At 44.0% G+C, this 13882-nt stretch overlaps 1 protein-coding gene across 5 annotated transcripts in view; it reads left to right on the plus strand.

Moving 5' to 3' along the window:
* TBCK (TBC1 domain containing kinase) overlaps window positions 1-13882 on the plus strand; it is a 1465497-nt gene that overhangs the window by 567905 nt on the left and 883710 nt on the right. For all 5 annotated transcript variants that reach the window (XM_078676605.1, XM_078676609.1, XM_078676607.1 and 2 more), the window contains 3 exons: window positions 6432-6531; window positions 8820-8869; window positions 9689-9818. In XM_078676605.1, coding sequence (XP_078532731.1) covers window positions 6432-6531; window positions 8820-8869; window positions 9689-9818 — 280 coding nt within the window. The remainder of the gene's footprint in view (window positions 1-6431; window positions 6532-8819; window positions 8870-9688; window positions 9819-13882) is intronic.

Here is a 13882-nt window from a genome sequence, read left to right on the forward strand (position 1 = left end):
ACGCTTGCAGTAGATTCAACTTCAGCATGGCCAGTTTAGCTGATAATTATTTCCTCAAGAGATACTTATTGCTTGGCCAAGACAAAAACAAATTGAGGACTAAATTAACATCCCAGAGGGTGAAATATCTAGGGGCAGGAGGGACCGACAGCCTCACTCCACTCATCAATTTCCTTAACAGTGAGTGTGCCCCTTCCTGAAAACCATCGGCGGGCAGGTGACTGCCGATATAGCTATACCATCACTAACCAGAGAGGACAAAAAAATCAAGATAGAAATGACTCCTGATGCTACGGGATCAGCATCCCTCTGCACACACCAAAACACCCATCTGCCCCATGCAGTCCTGCATCTCTCATTGGTGCCATTCGCCTAGGCCTTGGACAAATTACCATTACCAATAGCCATTTCCGAAAGTCTTCTGACATTCCACCTAGACCTGTTATCCTCTGTGCCAGGAAGGGCAGTTTCCCCTCCAGGACTAGATGGTGAGAATTCCCCAACAGGTCCTTCAGAATATCTTGTCTCCGGGGTAAACGGATTGGAAAATCCCAAGAAAGTTCCATCATCGCTGGAAAACAGACTTGTGATCTCCAAATTGGTGTGATCACCATGTAGTTCCTCTGCTGCCACCGGAATTAAGTGGCGATTCGCATCATCATCATGAACCCCTGTTCCACTCTCTAGTCTTGCAGGAAGGTATCCGTCGCCTCCGCTTGCGGATCCGACCTCCAACTGAAGAACCGTTCCAGTTAACAGTCCAGATGAGGGGCTAAGAGATGCACAGAGAATGCCCCCTCATTCTCTGAAGTATGTGGAACACCTCCGGATGCAGTTGCCAGGCACTGAGATCCTGAAGGTGGCGGGAATGCCAATAGGCGACTTTGTTGACCTTCCCCAGGAGATATTCCGCCGTCATCGAGATTCTGCACTCCAGGCAGTAGTTCCAAAACCCTTTTGTGAGGTCCCCCAACATCTTGAATCCTGACTCCTCCAGGCGGTTGATATGCCTCACTGCTGATATAAATCCATCTTCAGCAGCACTGAGCAACTCACTTTGTCCTGTGTAAAACACAGAGGGTGCGAAGGAGCCTGCCAGTAATTCCAGGCAGTTGATGTGCAGGAATTGTTTGGACAACCACTTTCCCCCTGTGAACACACAGCCACAGCTGACCCCCCAGCTGGTTTTGCTGGCATCTGATTTGATCACAATTTCTGGACAGGAACAAAAGACGGCTCTCCCGTTCCAGGCTTCCGTGTGGGCCAACCACCACAGCATTTTCAACTTTGCCTCCTTCGATACTCGTACCATTGTCGAATAAGTTGAGCCTTCCCAAAGGTGATGTGCTTTCATCCTTTGTAGAGCCCTGTTATGAAGATGACTCAGGAAAATTTCCTGAATGGAGGATGCTAACAATCCCACCAGACAGGCCAATAGCCTGAGGAAAGTGTGTGTCCTGGCCAAGATTGTCCTGAGTTTGTGACAAATTTTCGCCATCTTCTTGAAGAAGAAACTGAGAGTGGAGGCATAGGAGTTGATTACGAAACCCCAAAGGTTATTAGCTGAGACTGGACCAACAGGGATTTCCTTTTGTTTAATCACAAATCCCAATTGCTCCAGCAAACCTACTGTCCTCTAGAGCTGCCATGACAGTGTACATGGGCACTGATCCATCAGCAGAATGTTGTTGAGATAAACGATTAAGCGTATGCCCCTGGTGGGGAGACACCCCACCACTGGTTTGAGTACCTTGGTGAAACACCAAGGGGCGGATGACAGACTGAAGGGTAAGGTCTCAGACTCAAATACTTTCTGACCCCAAAGAAGCTGCAGAAATCTGCAATGAAGCGGGGTAATAGGGACTGTCAGATAAGCAACCTTGAGGTCCAAACGAACTAGCCAATCTCCTGGATGCAGAAGGTCCTGCAGAAGATGGGTCCCCTCCATCTTGAAATGGTGGTATACCAGCCATTTGTTGGCTTCTCTGAGGTTGAGTACTGGGCGCTGGCCCCCATCTCTCTTTTCCACCAGGAAGATGTTGACAAACCCAGACCAAGGAAGAGTTCAATGCACAATCGCCCTTTTCTTCAATATTTCTGTTACCTCTAGATCTATGAGGGCAGCTTGACTTGTGTTAAATACCAGAGGATGGGTCTTGAAAACCTAAATGGGAGTCCTCAGGAACTCCAGTTGAAAACCCTGGATCGTCTGAAGGCCCAAAGCATTGTATGTGACCGCTCCCCAGTTCTCTACGAACAGAGCAATCTTCCCCCCACTTTCAGTTGCGAAGAAAGGAGAGTCCTTACCTTGGGCAGACTCTCGGGCGCATCCACGTCCGCCACCTCTGCCCCTGCAGTAGAGTTGGAAATGTCGGAAGGGGTAAACGTTGCCAAACCTCGCAGAGTACTGGTATTGCCCCTGCCGGGAGCCTTAGCATTTTTAAGAGGCATTGATAACAAAGCGACTGAACAAGCGCCCCCTACCTTGTCTGACCCCTGCAAAAATCTTGGGGGGAAATCATCTTTTCAATAAAGACCTGCACCTTATCCAGAGAGTTGAATGTGGTAGCGAACTTGCTGAGTTCCTTTGAAAAGGGATCCCCGAACAACACCCATTTCACAGTGGGACCTGCTTCAGACGCTGCCAGGTAACCAAACTTCGGGTCCACCTAAATTAAGAGAGATTGCGCTCTCTCTACTGAGTGCGCACAGTTTGCGATGCCCAACAGTATGAATGCTCCCTGGGACCATCCCGACACAATCTTGGGAGATATGAGGTCACCTGACTGCTTGGCGTCTTCAACCATGCCTAAAATTTTTGCAATTGGCCCATAAGATCCAATAAATTGTCTTGACATGACTGCCGGGAGTTATCTATGCCCTTCTTGGGGTCATAGTACTTTATCATGAAAGTAACCATATGCTCGTCTAGCTCGGGAGTGAGGGCTACCTTGCTCTCCAGGAACGGGTGGGGACACTCTACTTGTAGACAAGCCCTGACGTCTTTGTCCAAGGGCTTGCGAAGCCACCCTGCCACCTATGCCTCTGCCTTCTCGTTTGGAGACCACATGGAAGACCTAGGATGAAGTAGATCATCTAGATCCAGCATGTCTGCAACTAAGGATTCTTGGACAGTGGCAGGAGTGGAAAGAGGAAGGGTAGATTTGTCAGCAGAGGGGCACCATGGCCTGGAAAGACCTGGGTCCCCATCAGATCGCCCTGAGAATCATCGTAACCTAAGGGGCTGGGTGAGGAGGGAGGCTGAACAAAGGGGTCATGTGCTGGCGTCTGTGGCTAAGCCTGTAGAAAGGCTTTTTTTGAGGCGCTCGAAAGCGTCTTTATCAGTGCCATGGCCTGCAGGGTGCTTGAGCGCTTTGCGTGGTATGTTTTTGAGTTGCGCCTCTGCCAGCTTTTCAATCTTTCTTTCTAGGGGTGCCAAGACCAGGAACACAGCATGCTGTATCGAGGTGTCCACTGCCTCACAAAACCCATCATCTAAAGCAGGAAAGAAACCGATTGCTCCTCCATATAATCAGCTTCTTGCATGACAGAAAAAGCTCTGTTGTGCTAGGCAATTCCTATCTAATATAAATAGTCAAGGACTCAAGACAATGGGACCTCACCTTATAATGTATGCAGATGGTAGACAGCCGTGGCCAGACCCTGCGGTGCCAGAGGGCTTGACAACTGACTAGAATGCCTTAACTGACCTGCTAACCAGAACACCCCAAAGCAGGTTGGGAAGGTCTTATGAGCCCAGAGGGGACACACACTGCCTGCAAACAGGGATATTGACCCATCTGAGGAAGCAATCCCCAAAACCACACTTAACAGGCTTTGCAACTAAATGTGCTGCCTGCAGGCACACCTGCACAGTAATTCTGGCACGTAGGAGTAATTTTCTACATAGCCGACCCGTGAGCATATTGGTTACCGAACTTCGTATTGAGCGTCTACCATGGGAAACATCATTTACAACGAAGGAATTACTACGCGTAACGTTTACAACGAGGCACTTACCACGTAAACGTCTTTCCCACGCGTACGCCTTCCACGATCGTCTTTACCACGAAAGAAACGTTCCGGTCAATAATCCTACGTTCTGCGTGTACGTAAAAAGAAAAGTCCTTTTTTTATTTTGATAGGTGTTTTCACGCATAAATTAAATACGTGATAAGTAGTAAAGGGATGGGTGGAAATGGAAAAAAATAAAAAAGGGGGGCTGGGGGGGGTCTCCCCCCCCCCCCCCCCCCAAAAAAAAAACAAATTAATTTTTTTTTTTAAAGGGGGGCTGGGGGGGTCTCCCCCCCTTCCAAACAAACAACAAAAAACATTATAGAATTAATTTTAATAAACAATTAAAAAATATAACTGAATGTGTAAAAAAAACGTGTATTACTAATCAACAAATGATATTCTTTGACGAAATATTCAGCCATCTTGCTTGAGGGTCAGTGAAAGTGAAAAAAGACAAACAATGTCACTACTGAAGACATATTTCTTTTGCCTATCCGTTTCATTATGTTTATTTCAGTGTTTTTTTGGGCATAATCGACGCTGGATGAATACTAACGTATTTATGCGTGGTAAAATGCTGCGTTCTATTATTCTGCGTGGTATAGACTCTAGCGATGTAAAATTCGCGTGGTAAAGCCATGCGTTGTATTTGAAATCGTGGTAACATCATATATTCGTCTACCATCAGTAGCACTCTGATTTACAGACCCACATAGGGCAATTAGGCTTCCAGGCTGCAAAAGTGGGCACCCGGGACTGGCCAAGGCTCTGCGATGCGACGTCCCCATCTTTGCAGAAACGGTACGCAACGTTCACGGAACCCGTGGAGCGTCTCGTTCTAGTTCGAGCGCCCTCTAGTGGCCGGTGGGCAGAACAACACACGTGGCTCCTGTCAAAGTTTGCAAGCCACGTGAGGAGCACCCCGTCTGAAACAAAAGGCAACGTTGGAACATGCGCGGCATTAACGCATGAGCATCCCCCTGAAATCACTACAAAAATCACCAGTAAAAGCATCAAAGCTGTACATTACAGTGAGGAGACAATAAAAGACAGTTAACTCGTGGCTGGAGAGGAGGCATATACCAGATGATGGACTATATTATTACATGGACTGTTTAGTGATTGGTTGTGATATTTTTTTCCTTTCCCTAATGGCTTTTTGGGAAAGGTAGTTGTTTATTAAAAGGCTGCTGTAAGGAAAAAAGTGGAAAAAGATTAGCATAATCCTCGCCTCTGGTCCTGATATAAAATTACCTTCATTCTGCTGCATAACATTTATGTGCTACTCCTATATAAAAAATAACTTATTTTTTTTTATTGTATTGCATAACAAGTAACTTCTTATTGTAAGAAATCAATAACTGTCTGTCTACTATTTATAGCGGATGGTATGAAGCTTCAGGGAAATAAGAGTTTCTCCGGCAGGGTTGATGAGCCTAACTCATCATAAAGAAGAGTGAGAAACGCCTCTCTGCTCTTCTTTTCCCTAAGGAGGGTGCAATACGTTTTACCTTCTTGGGGCTTTAGCGATCTAACCTGGAATGTCCCCCAAACTGGGAGATTTACCATATTGTGTTCTGTTGTCTTCGTTATTTTCATGTTTTAAACCACTTTCAGTTCCTTTCTCTGAGTCCTGCGTACTGTTTTACCCTTTTGGATTTCTATAACAAAGTGGAAAAAAGACCAAAACTCTGACAAAATGTAACCCCTTCCGTGCGGGGCTGTTTCCCCTGCTGTGCTGGGGGGCGGGGGCGTGAACAGCGCCCCGGTGCTCATGACGAGGTCAGCTTCTCATGAGCTACGGCGCTCCGGTGCTCATGACGAGCTGAGCTCGTCATGGCCACACCCGTTCCCATGGAACGCTCAACACAGCAGGGGAATCAGCCCAGCTTGCGAGCTTTCCACGGAACGGGCGCGGTCATGACGAGCTCAGCTCGTCATGAGCACCGGAGCGCCGTAGCTCATGACGAGCTGACCTCGTCATGAGCACTCAAGGGGTTAATAGTATATTTTTAAACTGATAAAATAAAGTTATGGTTCAGGTAGTGCAAAGACTGTATTACTTACATGTTTTCATGGTGGGGCACAAGTTCTGATTTATATTGCGGACCATAACTGGTGATTGTAGATTTTGCTTTGGGACCATACTGCCACTTTAACTATATTTTTTCAGTGAATCGCTTAGGCTTTCCCCTCCCCCCAAGTGTTATATGTTAACCTGGAACAGAGCATAGAAGTAATAGGTTTACGGATGTGCGTTCATTATTGTGTTTGTTCCAAATAAAATGTTTTATTAGGTCACATTTGGCTTCATATAAGTGTATCTGTATATAATCATTTTCTTAGTGTAGTTTGCAAAACACAAGAAAATATGTATTTTATGTTGTTTTTAAAATTTTATTTTATTTCACAAGCTTCTTATTTGAAGATGGCGAACGTTTTGGGCAAGGAAGGGATAGAAGCTGCCTCTTAGATGACACCACTGTGACTTTATCCTTGTGCCAACTTAGAAATGTAAGTTCCCATTGCTCTTCTCTATAGTCCTGAAATGTAATGCCTCTACACTTTTAAAATGTTTAATTTTGTCTAAAACTTTACTTCTCAAAAAAAGTGAGAAAGCTTTTAAAATGTTTACATCGACAAATCAAAAATCCGGAAAGCTAGGGTAAGCATGGACCAGGAAACAAAAACCATGGTAAAAAAATAAGAAAGAAAAGTACCAAGTCCAACGTGGCCACAAGTCGAACATACCTTTGGTGTTCCCAAAGCTAGGTCTTTTTTGTATTTTAAAAAAAATGTACAACTGCGGGGATCTGGTACACCCTAAACGCCTCCTGTTTCAGATCTCATTGGGCCAGTGACTGGAATCTCCTTAACCCTGGCTATGAAAGAGGCATTGACTCTCATATTTCCTCAGGCCACAACCACCACCTGATTAGGTTACTGCCATGGTGGTGAGAAAATGGTTCAGTACCAGTCTAACATCATACTTGGTGGAACTGGTTAAAGCCGGAAGATGATGCTCCTGGTAGGAAGATCATCAGCACCTCTGCCACTATCATTAAGGAGGAAAGTTTTACTGCCCTCCATTGGATCATTCACTGTGGGAGGTAATTCACAGATTTTCGGAAGACCATTCCAAAAAAATAAAACATGGCCTCTTGGAAATAATTAATGTGGGCATGCTGGCTTTAAACCACTTCATCAGTGCTGTAACAGATAATGAGAATGTGTCGCCATTTGTATTGTAATTGAGGCTAACTGGGCTTACATCTGACACACAATAGACTGAAAATAAGCTTTCTCTTCTAAAAGTATGTTCGAGGCATATGAGCTGCTGATCACACACTATGCATAGATTGCCAAGATCGCCATCTGGTATTGGGCCCGGATGTTTGCACTTGTTTTTGTCCTGGAAAAGTCCTTGGAAGTCACGGGATAGGTGACTCCCCCTTTGGATGATAGTGCGCATGGGCATTGGCTCCATCTTCAGATTGTTTTTTTCCACCATCGGGCTCGGATGTGTTTTTCGCGCTCCCGTTCGGAACCGTCATATGTTACACTTTCGACGCGCAAACCATCACTCATTGTGCCCTTGCACCATCTCCAGAAGTTTTGGTGCAGTGCCTCTTCTGTTCATCACCTTTGCACCTGGACGTCAGTACTTTCTTTTTGTTCCCATTGATGTGGATCTGCATCTGTGTTCTTTACTTTGCCATAGTTTTAACTTCACCAAAAACCTACCTCTTCAACAGACAGTGTGGCAGGACAATATCTACCAAAAATGTCACTGGCTTCAAAGTGCGCCTCTAGTTCAGCCGGCGGTTGATGGTCATGGATCCGCGTGATCTTTGATTGTGGAGTCTGGGGTCGTTTGAAGTTGGGCTACAAATGCTCCCTGATGCACCTGCTAAACCATTCACCCCCAGAGATCTTCTTGGAGGCAATGATTGCTGCCATTTTTTTTTTTAATCTCCTTTGAGCTCTAAAGCACACTGCGACAGCTGAATGATGGCATACACTATAGTGTAACTCCATGATTTGTATAAATCCTGTTTGTGCGCCCGATAGGGCTATGTTAACTGCTCTGTGTGCTGAGTTGCAGACTCGTACCAGCAGAACTGGGATTATGAGTAATGCAGGAAAACCACACCCCTGTAGTTTTAATCTCTTGCAGGTGAGTTTACTGAAAGCAGATGAAATGGATCGAAAATAGAGAATAACTTGCAGAAAGCAATATATTAACACCAGTTCTTACCACTACTATTATAACTTCTATTCCTGCAATCTGAAAATAAAGATACTTTAAGACATTGGTGCTTCTGGATGTGGGAATACTGAAGTGGAATTCCCTCATCAGTCATAATCAAGACCTAGGTTATTGTGACGTGTTCATTGGACAGGATCTTACAAGTAAGTTGGGAATGGGAATTATAAGTGTGCTGCTTTTCCTGTGGAATATTTCTTAGATATACTGAAATGGGGAGAGGGCACAGGTTAAGGGCGCTTGAGTGAGCAATGACTGTGGATAGTTGAGCTGACCAATTTGCCAGGTAGGGTGATACTCCTTTTTAAAAATATAGCAACTTCTGTTCACTGGTCTGGGGTATGATTTTGGCTGCATAAATTCATTTGAATCTAAAGTTATAGCAATTCAAATTGTGGCTAATTTTGGATACAAGCTAATATTTAAAACATTGAAAGCCATCAAAAACATATGTGTAATGAGCAACACTTTCCGTCTTTACTTTACGATGGTATTGACATTTATACTTGTTCCTCATTTCTTTCTCTTTTTACAGAGATTGAAGGATGTTCCCGGGGAAGCCTTTTATCCGTTGCTGGAAGATGAGTGAGTGTCCATCGTTCAATAGTTTCTTTCTATCCGTTTTAACTTTGTTACTAGAATTCTAACCTTACCTTTAGTGCCTCTGGACGGTCCACATTGCACACACTGAAGTCAGTTCACCTTCACCTGGGTCTATCTCTGTGCATGGAAAGTTTAAATCCCTCAATGAGTGAGCGTCTACCTGTTGGTGGCTTCTTCAGCCACTACCTTATCTGGAGCATGAAGGCAGCGACGCCAGTGCAGTGATGACAGTAACGGTCCACTCAGAGTGTGGTGTTGGCGCAAGTTCTAGATGTCGCTGTGGTGAAAGGGACCTGCATTAGATTTAAAAGGGGTAACAAGAAGAAGACAGTAAACAGCTTTGCATTTCAGTCTTAGAGGTCACTATCACAGAACGTGCTTAAGCAGCACCTGGAGTAAGTTTGGAGCTGCCCATCCTCAAAGCATGGTCTTAGCAGCTTGACTTACTGGTGAAACTATACTAACAGACACTGTTAGCTATTTTGATTCTTGAGCATCATCAAAAATTGAAAGCATTAACGGCTGTGTTGGATAAGCTGGATTTTTCTAATTTCACTAAGATTTCTATACAAACCTTAATGCCATTGAGCAAATTACATTTTGGTTTTCTCCACCCTAGGAGAGGGTGGGGGCTAGGAGGGAGATACAGGTTCAAGCATGTTTGCATTTTGCTATCTTAATTCACAGTATTCTCTGCATTTGAGGTGAGACTGAAGTATTTGTCAACTGCAACTTCTTATTTTCCTCTATTCATATGCCCTGTACAATAACATTTTTTGTTTTTTAATATCCTTTCTGCAGCCAGTCCAATTTACCCCATTCGGGAAGCACTAATGAGTTGTCTGCAGCTGCCACTCTCCCCCTGATCATCCGAGAGAGGGACACAGAGTACCAGCTCAACAGGATCATCCTCTTTGATAGGCTCTTAAAGGTATGTACACTTTCCTTTTGTTTACCTTTGGATGTTTTTCAGATCCTTAGTTTTAAACCACTCCTCCCAAGCATTGTTTGTTTTCATTCCCTGATCTTCTCAAGTCGTGCTGAATTTTGAGGATTCCATAAAAAGCTGCCACACATACAGTTAGGCACTATAATCACGGACCCTGTAGTTGTACTTGATGATGGCAGTTAGGTCAGTTCATTTATCCGGTCACAATCAATCAATCAATCAATCAATCGCCAACATCTATGCCACCAATGTTGAAAACTCCATCCAAACCTCATTTGACGTCCAGAAGAAGATCTCCATCATCCATTTATCTTTCACTAAGATGGCTTCAAGACCTTTGTAAAAAAAAAACTACTATCTGGAAGTCTGGACTCTGGGTATATTCATGAACATATTTACCATTTTGGAATAGTTCTGAAGTACTTTTCTCTGGTACCTCATCACTAGAGGGAGCAACATCACCTAGATTTTCACCAGGTCCTGTAACATCTCCTAACTTTCACCAGGTCCTGTAACATCTCCTAGGCTTTCTCCCAGGGCTTACCCTTAACAACCTCCTGCTCCTACAATGTCTCAGGGACATAGAAGTTCACATTTACCTTCTTCATCTCCACGTAAGTCTGGAAATCAAAGGACATTGTTCACGCTCCAGGTCAAAGACTAGATCTCAGAGAAAATCAAGAAGTAAATCTTAATCTATTTACTCTAAGTCAAAGAGATCCAGTTGAAGATCTAGCAGAAGGTCAGCATAGGAGGCTTACTCCATCCTGGACAGCTATGTCATGCTCTTCCTTCAGAGAGTACTCTCCTATCCTGACAGGCCTCCAACAAGGATTTACTTGTATACGGTAAATATATTTCTGAAGGATACTTCTGATCACTCATTCCTCAGCTTTTGAATATTCCCAAGAGCCAAACTGGATCTGGAATTTTTCACAGCAACTGTTACTGCATGCTTTCAGGGGGTGCCTTAGGCTCCACCGCAATGTTGCACTAAATCCAGAAGTGTTGGCATGGAGCCATTCATAGGCACCACCCTTGCACGCTGGTGTTAGTTCCTTTCTTTGTCTGGCTAGTTGATGACCTTACCACATTTAATGATGGATTAGTAAGGAGCAGCAAAATAAAACATTGCAATGTCCACTTCTTGTGTCTAAGCATTTGCCATATTGAAGACCTTACATCAAAAGAAAATCCCCAAGGCCTTGGCATCCATTAGTTCCTGATCTGCTTGCCCCCTTCTCTGCAGCTGTTTTTAACACAAGCTTCGGTAAGGTCTGCTCCATCTCAACTTCTAAAGAAGTAGAAAGCACCAGATTAGGACCCTCTTTTTCGGAGAGCAGATCCCATCCCTGACTCAATTATTGGGGCTGCAACTAGAAAATCTCATACAGTAGCTCCTTCCTCGTCTGTTCCACTGGAAAAAGAGCCACCGTATGGACTCTGTAGGAAGAAAGATGTGCAAAACGCCTGTTTCTACTATGAAAGCTGCCAGTGCTAATGCTCTCATGAGGAAATGCAACAGATCCCTCTGGGAGTCTCTCCAAAATTATTGTGATAAACTTCCAGAAGAAGACCAGCAGGATTTCAAGGAAGTTCTAAATGAAGGTATGCTTACCTCCAATCAGATCATTGTAGAAGCAGCTGACACGTCCGACCTAGTGGTGCATGGTTATTTCCACAGAATCTGCATGATATTCTGTTCCTGGTTTAGACTGACTGATCTAAAGCCAGAGGCACAACACAAGATCCTGAATTTACCCATTTCAGTTACTACACATTTCAGCTCTCATGCAGATGAGGAAGTTTTCTATATGAAAACTGATGTGCAGACTCTGAAGGCTGTTGAGTTAGAAAGGAAAAAAGAGTATAGACTAAGGTAACGGCCCGATGATAGGCTCTACTTACCCCAGAGGGTTGAAACTTCTCACTGGTCACACCAACAGCAGCAACAGCAGAGACAAACGTACCACCCTCGTAGGTACATAGGGTCAGCAACAACAACCTGGGCCAGCAGGAATACCTCTTGCCAAGGAACGATTTCCTTCATTCCTTTCTCTTTTGCTCACTCCGGTGGGGGGGGCGTATCCAGTTACCCTCAAGAGAGGCAAGGCATAAGAATGGACGAATGGGTCTTGAATATTGTACAGAATGGATATTCCATCCCAACAACCACAACATTGACTTACCAACTAGATTTGTTGCAAAGAGAAGTCAACATATAGCTGCAGAAAAATGCAGTGGAGGTGGTTCCCTTTCACCAAAAAGGACTGGGAATTCCCATTATTTTCTGGTTCAGAAAAAAGGGTCAATAGAGGAGTTCGAACCCATCCTCAGTATGTGACGGTTGAATGCTTGCATTATACCACTGAACTACTCACTACACCTCTCAACGACTTCTAAGGGACTGCATGTGTGCAGTAGACCTTTAGGCTGCGTACTTCCATGTACCAATTGAAAAAAGCATGCAAAATTTCAGTTTTGTAGTAGGCTCCAAACACTTTCAATACAAAGTCCTGCCACTCAGATTAAAGTCAGCACCACACACATTCGCAAAAAAACAAGGCTGTTGTTGCACACCATCTAAGGAAACACAATTTTTTTGCCTACTCTTACCTAGGCGACTGGCTAAAGTTGCTTTCTCAGACGAAGCTCTGAAGCATTTTCAGTTTGGGTCTGGAGGTGAAGATCAACAAGTCAAAAATCCACCCAGTGTGCACGATTAACTACCTCGGTGCAATACTGGCGACCCAACCTGCAAAAGTGTATCCTTCATAGTATTGATTGTCATCTATCTGTCTCAAATGTCATTCTTTTGCAGATTCATCACCCAACAACACAACAGATATCATTCTTGCTAGGGTTGATTGCGTCCTGTATATTTCCGGTCCTTTCCTTCAGGCTTCACATGAGGCCTCTACAACAATGTCTAGAGGACCAGTGAAATCAGTTCTCATATAACTGAAAGAAGAAACTGAATGTCTCAAAATCACCAATTCAGTCCTTCCGATTGTGGGCCAATCTGATGAATTTAGTGATAGGGACGCCATTCCATCAGGACCTCCCAGTAAAGGGTGGGAAGCTCACATGGGCCAATAAATGACACAAGGTTTATGGTCAGACAACGAAAAAACCTACAATTTCATCCTACTAGAGTTAAGAACAGTTCATATGGCCATAATATATTTTTTACCTGAGATTACAACAAACTCCTTGCTTGTTCAAATGGACAACACAACAACAGTTTGCCTGGACAAGAAGGGATGGGCCCACTCAATACCACTATGTCTAGATTCTCTAGTAATTTAGAAATGGCTCACAGTGGGAATTAAGAAAGTTACATCTGTCCACCTACCAGATGTTCAATACCCAGAAACAGACTCCCTCAGCAGAATGAAGAAAAGCATGACTAGGTTCTAAATGACAAGGTTGTAGATGAAATATTTCAAAACTAGGGCTATCTGCACATAGACCTGTTTACTGACACAAAACAACAAGAAATGCTGAGGTTGTGTGTAGGAGGCTGGCTTAATATATGATGCACACTTATTTACATGAAGCAATTTGCAGTAATCCAGACAGCCTTTATGTTGATTTTAGTGGTCTTAGACAACCATAGAAAGCTCTCTAAGTGGTAGCTGTGGAGAGCAGCCTTCAGGCTTAGTCCAGAAGGAGTGTTAATCAGCTTGTTTCACTAGAACTAATCATATAGTGTAGGTTAAATGAAAAAGAACCACACAGTGTAGTTATAAAAATAAGTATATTTATTATAAACACTCACTAACACATTTTGGTAGATCTCCTACCCGGAGATATAAACACAATACACACAATACTTCAAATGAAAACAGGTAAGTAAGCACAAATACACAGTGCTCTTCAGGGGTATACCAAACCATATACTAAAGAAGTGGAATGCGAACTGCTACTGAAGTCGAGACTTTGACCAGAAGAGCTGGAGGACCAAGTATCCACCCGAGGTAGGTATCCAGGAACTCCACGGAAGCTGTGTGCACAGTGTAAACACAGCCACGTACTCCACGCAA

The sequence above is a fragment of the Lissotriton helveticus genome, chromosome 2_1, assembly GCF_964261635.1.
Source record: "Lissotriton helveticus chromosome 2_1, aLisHel1.1, whole genome shotgun sequence".
Lineage (NCBI taxonomy): Eukaryota > Metazoa > Chordata > Amphibia > Caudata > Salamandridae > Lissotriton > Lissotriton helveticus.